Source organism: Macrobrachium nipponense, chromosome 5 (genome assembly GCF_015104395.2).
Source record: "Macrobrachium nipponense isolate FS-2020 chromosome 5, ASM1510439v2, whole genome shotgun sequence".
Classification (NCBI taxonomy): domain Eukaryota; kingdom Metazoa; phylum Arthropoda; class Malacostraca; order Decapoda; family Palaemonidae; genus Macrobrachium; species Macrobrachium nipponense.
The window spans coordinates 29,923,005-29,936,005 of record NC_061107.1 but is presented as its reverse complement, the minus strand read 5'-3'; the positions used below and the strand labels follow the sequence as shown (position 1 = coordinate 29,936,005).

Below are 13,001 nucleotides of genomic sequence, written 5' to 3'. Positions count from 1 at the left end.
CGGCCAACCCTACGACCGTAAAAAACAAACCCATAATTAAAATCACACACATTCATTTTCTAAAGAATGGGGTTCGTATTGCTTCTCGTCCCCAATACTGTATCCGCGGAAATGTATGGTCCAAGCGAGTAGCAATTCTCATATGTCGCCTTCACATCTCTGAGGTAGTGTGAAGCAAACACAGAGTTGCTTCGCCAAAATGTGGCACCCAGGATATCACTGAGTGCCATATTTTTCTGAAAAGCCACCGAAGTAGCTACCGCTCTAACCTCGTGAGCATTAACTTTTAGCAGTTTAAGATCACCATCCGTGCAGGATGAATGAGCTTCCCTGATGGTATTTCTCAAGAAGAACGCCAGTGCGTTTTTAGACATTAGTAATTCTGGCCTCTTGACCGAACACCACAGGTTGTCTGACGGGCCTCTACATTGTTTGGTCTTTTCCAGATAAAATTTGAGAGCTCTGACAGGGCACAAAACTCTCTCCGGCTCTCGTCCGACGAACTCTGATAACCCCTTGATATCAAAGCTTTTAGGCCAGGGGTTGGATGGGTTTTCGTTCTTCGCTAAGAACGAGGGGCTCAGCGAACACACTGCATTGTGTTCTCTGAAACCCACATGTTTACTCATAGCTTGGATTTCGCTAACCCTCTTAGCTGTTGCCAAAGCGGTTAGGAAAATAGCTTTCCTAGTTACATCTTTCAAAGAGGCAGCGTGCATAGGTTCAAATGGGGCTGACATTAAAAACTTTAAGACAACATCTAAATTCCATGAGGGAATCTTGTCTCGTGGAGCTTTTGATGTTTCAAAAGACCTCAATAGATCGTGAAGATCTTTATCATTTGATAAATCCAAGCCTCTGTGTCGAAAGACCGTTGATAGCATACTTTTGTAGCCTTTAATCGTTGACACTGAAAGTTTGTCTATTTCTCTAAGATGTAAGAGAAAATCAGCAATCTGGCTCACAGAGGTCGTGGAGGAGGAAATATTTTGCCTTCTACACCAACCTCTGAAAACAGCCCACTTCGATTGGTAGACAGCTTGGGAAGATGTTCTTCTAGCGCTGGCAATAGCTCTTGCCACCGATCTTGAAAAACCTCTCGCTCTGGCCAACTTTTGGATAGTCTGAATGCAGTCAGACTCAGAGCGGAGAGGTTTCCGTGATACCTCTCGAAGTGGGGTTGTCTGAGTAGATCTATCTTTTCTGGAAGTGTCCTTGGGAAATCTACCAGAAATGACATGGCCTCTGTGAACCAGTCGCTTGCAGGCCAAAAGGGGGCTATCAACGTCATTCTTGCTCCTTCCGACGCCGCAAACTTCCTTTTTACCTCTCCCAGGAGTTTGAATGGAGGAAAGGCGTAGAGATCCATCCCCTTCCAATTCCAAAGCATGGCGTCTATTGCTATTGCTCCTGGGTCTAGAACCGGAGAGCAGTAAATAGGAAGCCTCTTCGTTTTTGCTGTCGCGAAGAGGTCTACCAGTGGGCGTCCCCAAAGTTTCCACAACTCCTTGCAGATCTCTGGATGGAGAGTCCATTCGTTTGGAAGCATTTGATGTTGACGGCTGAGGAGATCCGCACGAACGTTCTGCTGTCCTGAAACGAACCTCGTTAGAATCGTTACATTTCTCAGCTTCGCCCAAAGTAAGATTTCCCTCGTTATCCTGAACAGGGAGCGAGATAGAGTTCCTCCCTGTTTTTTGAGATATGCGAGCGCCGTGGTGTTGTCCGAGTTGACTTGTACAATTCGTCCCACAATCCTTGACTCGAAGCATTGAAGTGCCAAACGAATCGCCTCTAGCTCCTTGAGGTTTATGTGCCAGGACCTCTGTTCCCCTCTCCAGAGACCTGACACTTCTTCCTCCCCCAGTGTTGCTCCCCAGCCCGTCATGGACGCGTCTGAGAACAACACTAGGTCTGGGCTCAGAACTTTGAGGGACATCCCTTCCGATAGCTTGACGGGATCGGACCACCACTTCAAATGCTCTTTGATCGATAGAGGGATTCTCAAAATCTTGTTCTTCCAGTTGTCTGCTAGGAAAAACTGAAGCTGTCTGAGGTGCAGCCTTCCCAGAGAAACAAATTTCTCCAGCGAGGAAATGGTCCCCAGCAGACTCATCCATTCCCTCGCCGAGCATATTTCCTTCTCTAAGAAGACCGATACTTTCTCTAAGCATTTTAGCTGACGTTCTATGGATGGAAATGCTTGAAAAGCCACTGAATCCATCTGAATCCCCAGATACACGATGGACTGTGTGGGAATCAGATGGGACTTCTCAAAGTTGACCAGAAGGCCCAGGTCTTTCGTCAGCTGTAATGTCGTATGTAGGTCCTCCAGACACTGTTCCTTTGACGTGGACCGGATCAGCCAATCGTCTAAATAGAGTGAGACTCTTATCTTTGAGAGATGGAGCCATCTTGCTACATTTCGCATCAGAAGCGTGAATATCATAGGGGCTGTACTCAGCCCGAAACAGAGAGCTCTGAATTGGAAGACCTGTCCTTTCAGAACGAATCTGAGGAACTTCCTGGACAGAGGATGTATCGGAACATGGAAATAGGCATCTTGGAGATCCAAGGACACCATCCAATCTCCTGGTCTCAGGGAAGCTAAAACAGACTGTGCAGTTTCCATCTTGAATTTTATTTTCCTTACAAAAAGATTCAGCCTGCTTACGTCTAGGACAGGTCTCCATCCTCCCGAGTGCTTCGGAACCAGGAAAAGCCTGTTGTAGAAGCCTGGAGAGTTCCGTGACACGACTCTTTCTACTGCTCTCTTTTCCAACATCTGATCCAAAAGGTCTAATAAGATCTGTTGCTTTGAATCCTGATAAGAGGGCGAAAGGTCTATTGGCTCTATGCTTAATGGTGGTTTCGATAGAAACGGGATTTTGTAACCTTTCTCGATCACTTCGAGTGACCAAGAGTTCGCCCCTCTTATCCTCCATGCTTCGGCGAATAGAGCGAGCCTCGCCCCGACTGGTGTCTGGAGGGCTGAAAAGTCATTTCTTTCCCCTGGTTTTTGAGGGGGCTCTGCCCCTAGGGAAACTCCTCCCTCGAGCAGCAGCTCTTGAAGAGGCTCTTCCACGAAAGGGCTTATAATTCTTCCTAGAAGCTTGCGTGGTTCTTGAAGACATCTGATCAGCAGGACGTTTCGAAGACCGAGACAATAAGTCCTGCGTCGCTCGTTCTTGGAGATTTACTGATAAATCCTTTACCATCGATTGTGGAAAAAGATGAGCAGAAAAGGGGGGAGCGAACAACAATTCTGCTTTTTGCGCTGGCGACACTGACTTAGCTGTGAAGCTACAGAAGAGTGCGCGTTTCTTCAGGACTCCCGACGCAAAATGTGATGCCAGTTCGTCGGAGCCATCTCTTACTGCTCTATCCATGCATGACAAAATACTCGCTAAGTCCTCCAATGAGATGGAATCTGGGCTTCTAGACTGCACATCCAAGACGCCCAAACACCAATCTAAAAAGTTAAAAACTTCCAAAGTTTTATAAAGGCCTTTGAGATGGTGATCTATCTCCGACATTGTCCACGAGACTTTCGCTGATGCCAGGTAAGATCTTCTAGGAGCTTCCACTAAGTTGGCGAAATCCCCTTGTGCGGAAGCGGGGATTCTCAAACCTGCTTCCTCTTCTGTCTCGTACCACTTCCCCGATCTTCCACTAAGCTTGTGGGGGAAGTGCAAAAGAAGTCTTGCCCTTTGTCTTTTTGGATTCCATCCAATCATGGATTCTTTTAAAAGCCCTTTTAGTCGAGAGCGAGGTGGCCATTTTGACAAAATTTGGAGTCTTCCTTGCCTTCGAAGAGGTTAGTTGCGAAGGTGGAGAGAGAGGAACTGGAGCTCGGAACTGGAGCTCGGAACTTCTCGGGAAACAAATCTTTTAAAAGACGAGTCAAAGTCTTATAATCCACAGAGGATGAGGTTGTAGGATCCTCCTCCTCTTCCGAAACAGCCTCGCTTGACGATTTATTTTCTAATGGAGACATAGCCTTATTCTGCATTGAACGAGAAGAAGCCAAAGTTTCACCTCCCTTTCGAACCGTAGGTTTTGTGTTTGAAAACAATTTTGAAGAGGAGAGTCTGCTATGTTCTCCTAACCTTGACTTTCTCTCCGAATTTTCCAAACTGACGTCATACGATTTCTCTTGACGAGCACTGATATTGTAGTTCCTACTACCTTGAAGCATATGGCGTTTAACCTTCTGACTAGCGACCTGTTCTTTTCTTCTCAGGGTGACTTTATGCATCGGACGCCTAACGCCCTCAAAAGCGTCCTCATTTGCGTCCTGGAAAGCGTCCTCATTTGCGTCCTGGAAAGCGTCCTCATTTGCGTCCTGGAACGCGTACTGATATGAAGGACGACGAGCGTCCTTACTAGCACTACGCCTCGCGTCCTCAAAAACGTCCTCATATTCATCTTCATATCCTTCTTCTGAACTAATATCGTGCGTCTGAAGTCTCTCCAGCCGACGTTTCCGACCCCGAGCGTCCCGAGAAGCGTCCTTACGAGCGTCCTGGTTAGCAAAGTGTTTGTTTTGTTGAATATTCTCTTCCTGTAAGTCAAGATCAATTCCTCCCAATTTTATTTCTGAGCGATCCTTCTGAACGTTCTTCGACTCTGGGAAAAGACGACGGCGGTGGCCGCCTGTGCGGCACCTATTGTCTTTTTCTTTACCGCCAATACTTCTAGAGACTCTCTCAGCAGGACTGCTTGCGCGTTCCTGATTGAGTCGATGAGGTCTAGAAGGCGACGGATCAGACGAAGACGAAGACGAAGAACGAAGAGAAGCCGCAGGAGAACGTCTAGATTTCTTGACGGGTAGCCACAGATCTTTTTTACGACTACGTGATCTTTCCTCTTTCTTGGCGAAAAACGTATCCAACTGTTGACGAATCGCTTCGAGAGTCTTTTTTGATGGTGAAGAACCATATGATGGAGTGAACCTTTGAGAAGAAGATGGGCGAGGGGACGCCTTCTTCCTTCTCTCCGGACTCGAATCAGGACGCTCAGAAAGCGTCCTAAATCTCTTGTGCGGGATACTGTCTTCGAAGTCTTCCGGAGAAGACCGAAGCGTAAATCGAGGCGGAGGACGCTCTCGATCTCCCGATGAAGCGTCCTCTTCCATCAAACCTTTCCTAAGAGGGCGAGAAAGACGATGGCCGCCAGTGCGACGTCTTACGTCTTCCTTACCACTCTCACTTGGAGAGGCTGCGTAATCTTCCGTAAGACCTTTCCTAAGAGGGCGAGAAAGACGATGGCCGCCAGTGCGACGTCTTACGTCTTCCTTACCACTCTCACTTGGAGAGGCTGCGTACTCTTCCGTAATACCTTTCCTAAGAGGGCGAGAAAGACGATGGCCGCTTGTGCGACACCTTACGTCTTCCTTACCACTCTCAGTCGGAGAGGTCTTCCGAGATTCCCACCCACGGTGAGGTGAGGACGTCTCGGAGGAAGAGAAGCATTCCTTCAAGATTCGAGCTTGCTCGCGATCTTTGGCAGCCTGGGATGCGTCTTCAGGATCTGCCGAAGGGACGCCAGACCGGTGTTTAATTCCCGTAACCCTCCTTCGGCCTTCGACATGTCCATTCCCTGTGTTCTGGGAGTCCGACAGAGGTCTCAACCTGGAGGCATTATAGGACCGATCTGACGCCCCCTCCACTTCACTAGGGGCACTAACATTATCACTACACTTTTGCACATTAGATTGTAGCACTTTCATTTTCGATTCAAGGTTCCGAATCGATTCTAAACTGGTAGAAAGGGCATTCCCTTCGGTAACCATCACTTCCTTATCTGAAGGAGAAATTATAGGGTTATGCGTAGCATGTTCTACATTTATGTTAGATTGAGCAACTTTACTTTGACTTTTAACAGAAGCACTCCTGGAGGAAGACCTCCTAATTCTGTCACGCTCAAGTCTACGAATGTAAGATTCATACGCCTTCCATTCGACATCAGTTAACACTTCACATTCTTTGCACCTATCATCCAACAAGCAAACATGCCCTCTACAATTCACACACACTGTGTGAGGATCTACCGAGGCTTTTGGTAGCCTCACCTTACATTCTTCTACCCCACACACCCTGAAACTAGTAGAACTAGATCCAGACATCTCAATTCTAAGAAAAATCAAAGCCAAAATCAAAATCCAAACCACAATAGCGTATGCCAAATCACTAAGCCAAGTCCGAAACCAAAAGACAATCCAAATACTCAAGTGACAAATGAAGTTTTCGAAATCCTAAGCGGAGGTCTGTAAACAGATGTTTACCGACCGGCGACAGAAGAAAATCTGAATAGAAAATGGGAATGGTTCCCGGTATCCGCCTCCCAGCGGCGGGAATGGGTACTAACCACCTAGCCGACCACTGCGTTTGCCGGGAGTTTTGAAATTCTGTCGGTCGTCAGAGAATACAGCTATATATATATCTGGCAGGTAAGTGTCATGAACAAACAATCAACTAACTAGCAAAGAGAACAAATTCCAAAAATAGCTGTAACTCACAACCTTCGTTGTAAGGTGGCAGAAACAATGAACTGTTTGCTGTGGTGATCCTCTTTTTCCAAGTGGGTGGGGCTAGTTACCTAAACCAAAACAAAAGAACAGCTACCGCGAATTTCAAATTTTACCTGCCATACTAGCAGAAACTATAGCTGTATAATTACTTGGAAAGTTACTTATATAAAATTAAACTTTCTACAATCTATCAAGAACTACAATGCATAAGTCTAACCCAAATAAGAACCCTTCCATTATGAATAATTAAATAAGTGCATATCGTACAATGCCAGCAATAGAAAAATTAAATAATGATACTAAAGTATTAGGAAATTTTAACTACACAGTGCTTAACTATCTAATCCCATCCAAAATACAAAAAAGGTTACCTCTGTCATCTTCATGACGTAAAGGTCCATCAACGCCATGTAGATACAGCATGTCCCCATGATTTAATTTATAACCCTTAAGTGTTTTCCTTGGGGATGATATAATCTCATTTTTTTTGTCTCGGGTCCCATAAAGAGCAAAGTTGAAGCCTGGGAGATCAAAGGCTTGCTGCACCTTCTCATACAGAAGCTTGGTGGAGTCTGTTGGCTTCAACTCCACACGCTTCGTACCCTCGGGAGACTGGATTCGTATGATCTGTGGACACGGTGAAAATACACTCAATAATACAGTAATGTAATATGACAATGACATTATGGATATCAAAAATGTACTACATAGAAGCAAGAATTTTTTTCATAGCAAATGGCTAGTTAATTCCGACAAAATCACAATTTTTAAAAATGATATTGTTATAATACAATAAAGTTTCATACATACTTACCTGGCAGATATATACATAGCTGGGACGACGGAGTCTTAGCTATGTATATATCTGACAGGTAAGTTGATTGTATAAAAATGTAAATTGTATTTTTCCCAACTATACAAACCTGAGGTCCTATACATTAGGAATCAGTTTCAGCATACGCTGGAATATGGCTGTTAAATTCTTGAACAACGTGGTTAGGTAGTAACTATCATCTGGTGGGCGGGTAGGCCCACCTGCCCGGATGTAAACACTCCACTTTGCCTTTCAGCCCAGGTTTTAGATTGAGGAAATAACGGAAGAAAAACAAAGGACAAATCTCTGAAGTTCCCTCGGTAATTTCCAAGGCGTAAGCATAAATTTCAAATGAATACAATGTCTCACCCTGATGTTAAGGGGCAAAAATATGTAGTAATAAGGGAGTAGACACACCCTTGCCGCCAACCCTTAACACAAAGTAAAAAGGCGGCTAGCAAGGCTATCACAGAAAAAAGGTTTGTATATTCATTATTAAAGTTAATTAATAATTAACATGAAACACAACATAAATATTCATTCAAAATAATAAAAGATCCCATTGTGAAAATAGTGATTAACAGCTAGTCAGCAAGAGCTCACCAACATACATCTTCATTGGAAGACTGCTGAAAGCAAAGTGGAGTGATTACATCCGGGCAGGCAGGCCTACCTGCCTACCAGATGGTAGTTACCACCTAACCACCTTGTTCAAGAATTTAACGGCTGTATTCCAGCCTACGCTGGAAGTATGTAATTTCTAATGTAAAGAACCAAGGGTTTGTATATTGTGTGGGAATAAATATGTGTTCAAGGCAGTTTTTAAATCCAATATGGTGTCTCTTCAGGATGAGAGCAATTCGTCATGGCCCCAGCCTTCCCAGTGCTCATTTAAGCAATACACATTTGCATGTATATGTAACATTTATTGAAATTACTCTAGATTGCAGTTGTAATCAGCACAATAAAACAACATTGTTCATATGCAGAACAAACCTTCGGTCTTAACAATAGGATATTTCCAAACAATAGCTTGTAACCAGCTAATTATTATTATTATAAAAATAGTTTAACCAGACCACTGAGCTGACTTTCAGCTCTCATAGGGCTGGCCCGAAGGATTAGATAAAATTCCAGGTCTGGGCCAAAGGCCATGAACCGGGACCAAATAGGTCATGAAGTATAATAAACAATAAATTAAAAAACTGCACAGGTGCACAGACTTTCACACTGGAACTCAAACACGCAATAAATACATTTACTCACGTTTCCATACATATTTATTAAAAAGGTGTATTAAAATTAATAACAGGTCAATAAAATCTTAAAAATTTTATCTAAAATTCATTAATTGCTCTAAGGTTTTTGTATCGTTATTATATTTTATTAATTAAATTAGAGTTCTTTAGAAACGTTAAAACCGGAACCACTGAAAATGTGAAAGATTCTGACAAAATTTCTTTTATTTCCAAAGGTTGACAGCCTCTGCTGGTCATACCTTAGGCATTCACACAACACGTGTCCGACAGTTATCAACACCTTGCACTCTGGGCACTCTGGAGCAGTGTAACCGGCTAAAAACAATAAAAGATTGTAAGCAAAGAATCTGTGAGATCTGGCAACTCCTGCACGTACGAGGTGATAGCTGGTCAGAGACCACGCACAGCCTCGTGACATATAGTCTTTCCTTAACAGCCGTGGAGAGTAAGACGCTATTGCTTTGCTCTCCTCCCAAGCCAATTGTTTTGTACCTGTGCTTCTTTCATTTCAGTGTGTTTGTGTGTTTATTTCTGCATTATGGATTCTAACGAGTCTCCATGGCCTCGTCAACGTGTGGAATTTCTACTCTTCCTTCTTGGGAGGGTTCTCCTCCTCCTCGGATGGATGATATGGCTTCTCCCTCTTCCGCGATCGTTCTCCTTGTGACTAGTGCGAGTGTGAGGAGATTACTGCGGCTTCATCTTCCATACGGTCTCCTGGTTGGACTTGTGGTCCACCATGATAGCCAAGACTGCTTCAGATATCTTTTACCTGACACACCTTAGCTCCAATCTGTGGGCCAACCACCTCCTGGGCAGAAGAGATGCAGCACTGTCCAAGGTGGCAAATTCAGTGGACTCTGAGTCTTTGTCATCTCTCAGAAATGGGGATCTGCTTGATTTGCAGTTCCTATTTCCAAGGACTGAATTGGAAGATGCAATCGACCAGTGACAAGCAGATACAAAAGATAGGATGGTACATCAGACAGTATCAAAGTCATGGTGCGTTGAAGAGGTCCTCCTCCTCCTCAGCAACAGGTGAGAAGATCTTCACCTATTAAATCTCCGAAGAGTTCTGCTTCCGTGAGGGTTTCCCAGTCTCCCTCACAGGCAAAGAAACAACTACGTCCCTTTCAATCACGCCCCTACAAGCCTGGTAGGGGCTCTAGGGGAAGAGGCAGGGGGGGGTTGTCAATAGAGTAGGCGCCTCTCCCTCTCCATTGCCACAGGTAGGCAGATGCCTGGCGGGCCAGTGGGCAAAGTGCAAGGGTAAGGAATGGAGAAATGGGTAGTAGACATTATTCAAGTGGGATATCTACCACCATTCAGCTTCTCTCCTCCCCACATCCTTCTCTGGGGTTTTACAGTCAGATTTTCCTGGTATCCAAAGCAACAGGTGACTGGAGACCAGTAATCAACCTTTCCACCTTGAATCATTTTGTCAGGAAGATAAGGTTCAAGATGGAGACGTCTCAGTGTTGGCAGCGATAAGGGACAAATACGTCTTCCTGTCAATAGACTTAAAGGATGCTTACTTCCAGATCCCTATTCACCCTTCATCCAGAAAGTTTCTTTCCTTCACTTTGGGAGAGCAGATCTTTCAGTTCGAGGTCCTGTGCTTTGGGTTGACCATGTCCCCTCAGGTATTCACAAGGGTCTTTGCCCTCATATCGAAATGGATGGGCTCATGCTCAGGGGATTCACCTGTTAAGATACCTCGACGACTGGGTGGTTTTAACAAGCTCTAGGGAGAAAGTGCTTCAGTTTTGTCAGGAGCTAGGCATAATTTTCAACCTAGAGAAATCAAACATGGTCCCAGCCAGAAAGCTCTTTACTTAGGCATGGTTATAGATACAGCAGCATCAAGGGTTTTTCTGTTGGACCAGAGGTTAGACAAGTTGCAGTCAGTAGCACAGAACAGACAGCACACCAGTGGCAGGTCCTCCTGGGGCTTTTGTCTTTGCTGGAGAAGCTGGTCCCTCATGGGTGTCTTCATCTTCGGTCTCTGCAATGGTGACTGAAAAGACTTTTAGTCCCCAGAGGGAGATCCTCCTCTACAGAGTCCCTCTGTCCGAGGAAGTGAGACAAGACCTTATTCAGTAGCAAAATACTCCTCTCTTTACAGCAAGGGGGAGTGAGGAATGGTAACAACCCTGTGAGTATATGGTTTGTTACTTGAATTTTCTTTGGTTCCCTGGTTGCAATGAATCTGCTCATATATTATTGTACTTCAACCCAGACGGCTGAGTTGTTAGAAATCTGTTTATCTTTCTTCTCATGGGCTTAAAACCTCCTTCTCTAGAACTCATTCTGCTAAGAGGGGTAGTCAGGTGGCTTAACTCCCAGCTGGTTTAGGATACTTGTACCTCCCACCAAGTATAAGTCTGTTCTATTGTTAAGACCGAAATTTTGTTCCGCATATGAATGAAAAATCACAATTTTTGGAAGTAATTTGTATTTTTCCTAACTATACAAACCTGAGGTCCTTTACATAAGGAATTACTATTCAGCGCCAGCTGGACCGGTTGTAAGATTTACTAACAAGTTAGTTCGGCAGTAACTGCTTGTCCGATGGTCGGGAGTCCCGCCCGACAGGAGGTAAACATATCACTTTGCTTTAGGCCCAGGAACAGAATGAAGGGTGGCATGAGGTGGGACTATATATAAAGGACCTCATTGCATAGTTAGGACAATTTACTTCCAAAAATTGTGATTTCTTACGACATGTAATACAAACCCATGGTCCTTTACATAAGGAAGACTCACTTATTGGTGGGTGGAATCTGAGTCTTGTGAACACTTATTGGTGGGTGGAATCTGAGTCTTGTGAACAGACTGGTGTTCGCCCAACCTGGGTTCCCTCCCTGGTCATAAGAGCAAAGGGGGGGGGGGGACCTGGCCTCTGTCCAATTGATCAGTGTGTGTACTGCAAGATCAGTGATCAGACCTCTGGACCAATTCATAAGAGGGAGGCTAGCGTACCTCTTATGAATAGCAAGCAAGAACTAGGTCGTATGTAAGAGCCAAATATAAAGTATTGGGTTTGTCTCTCACTGGTGTCCGCTTCCCCCTTGTTAGGGAAGAGAAAGATAAATGCTTCTATCCCTAATGAAAGGGATAGAATGGAGCTCGGTTACGTAGCTTACCTGCATTGCCGTCCTGTCCAGCATGGTGATGACCGTTACCCTCTGCCCGCAGGGAGAGGGAAGAAAAAGAGGAGGAAGAGAAGCCAGTCACACTCTCATTCACTCTCCATTCATGCAGTCTCACAAGGACGAGATGCTACCTTGTCCAGTAAAGGAGCTGGGTAAGCTACACAACTTGTTGAGCAGCCACCACGGGTCCCAAGGAAAATATGTCCAAGGACCTGAGGGCAATATCCTGAAGGTAGAAGGAGGTGAAGGTGGTCTGGTTGGCCCAAACCCCTGCCTTCAGTATCTGTGCCATGGACAAGTTCTTGTAGAATGCAAAGATTGGACCAATGCCTCTGACTTCGTGGTCTCTCAGACGAACGGAACTGGTGTCGGCACTCCTGTCGGAGTCGTATGCTTTCCGGATTACCTCACAAAGCCAGAAAGAAACAGTGTTCTTGAACACTTCTTTCTTGGTCACCCCAGTGCTAACGAAAAGGCATCGACACTCAGGCCTGAGGTGTCGAGTTTTCTTCAGATAGCGCCATAGCACCCTTACAGGACAAAGAAGCATCTCATCCGCATCATTATCGGTGAAGTCTTCCAGGGAGGGCCTCGTGAAGGACTCGAACCTGGCAAAAGGGACCGAAGGGTTCTGAGTCTTCGCTACATAATCCGGGACGAAATTGAGCGTAACTGATCCCCATCCCCTTGAGTGTTTAACATTGAAGGAAAGACCGTGGAGTTCTCCTATTCTCTTCGCCAATGCCAGGGCCAGCAGAAAAACGGTCTTGAGGGTCAGATCCCTGTCTGACGACTCTCAGGGCGGCTCGTAGAGTCTGCAAGTCAAGCTCCTAAGGATGGAGACACATCCCACCCCGGGGGCCTGAGTTCCCTGGGTGGGCAAGACCTCTCGAAGCTCCTCATTAGGAGTGATATTTCCATGGAGGTGGAAATACTGACTCCTCGCAGTTTAAGGACTAGGGCCATGGCAACTCTGTAGCCTTTGACTGTGGAGACAGAGAGGAGCTTCTCTCAGCGAAGAGAGACGAGAAAATCCGCTACCTGCTGAAGATGGACCACTTTCCCTGGTATACTGTTGCAGAGGACTGTCTGAGGTAACCAGGCATCTCTGTTGCTGCTTGTCAAGAAAAGTCTCGCTTACAAGAGATGGTGTATAACCGTCAGCCATGAAGACACAGGGAATGAACTGCCTGGTGGTACCGTTCTACGTGCAGTTGGCACAGCAGGTTTTGCCATGGGGG

At 45.4% G+C, this 13,001-nt stretch overlaps 1 protein-coding gene across 2 annotated transcripts in view; it reads right to left on the bottom strand.

The window, feature by feature from the left end:
* Positions 1-13,001, bottom strand: part of LOC135215273 (nuclear protein localization protein 4 homolog) — a 170,474-nt gene that overhangs the window by 127,290 nt on the left and 30,183 nt on the right. For both annotated transcript variants that reach the window (XM_064249818.1, XM_064249817.1), the window contains exon 2: positions 6,904-7,159. In XM_064249818.1, coding sequence (XP_064105888.1) covers positions 6,904-7,159 — 256 coding nt within the window. The remainder of the gene's footprint in view (positions 1-6,903; positions 7,160-13,001) is intronic.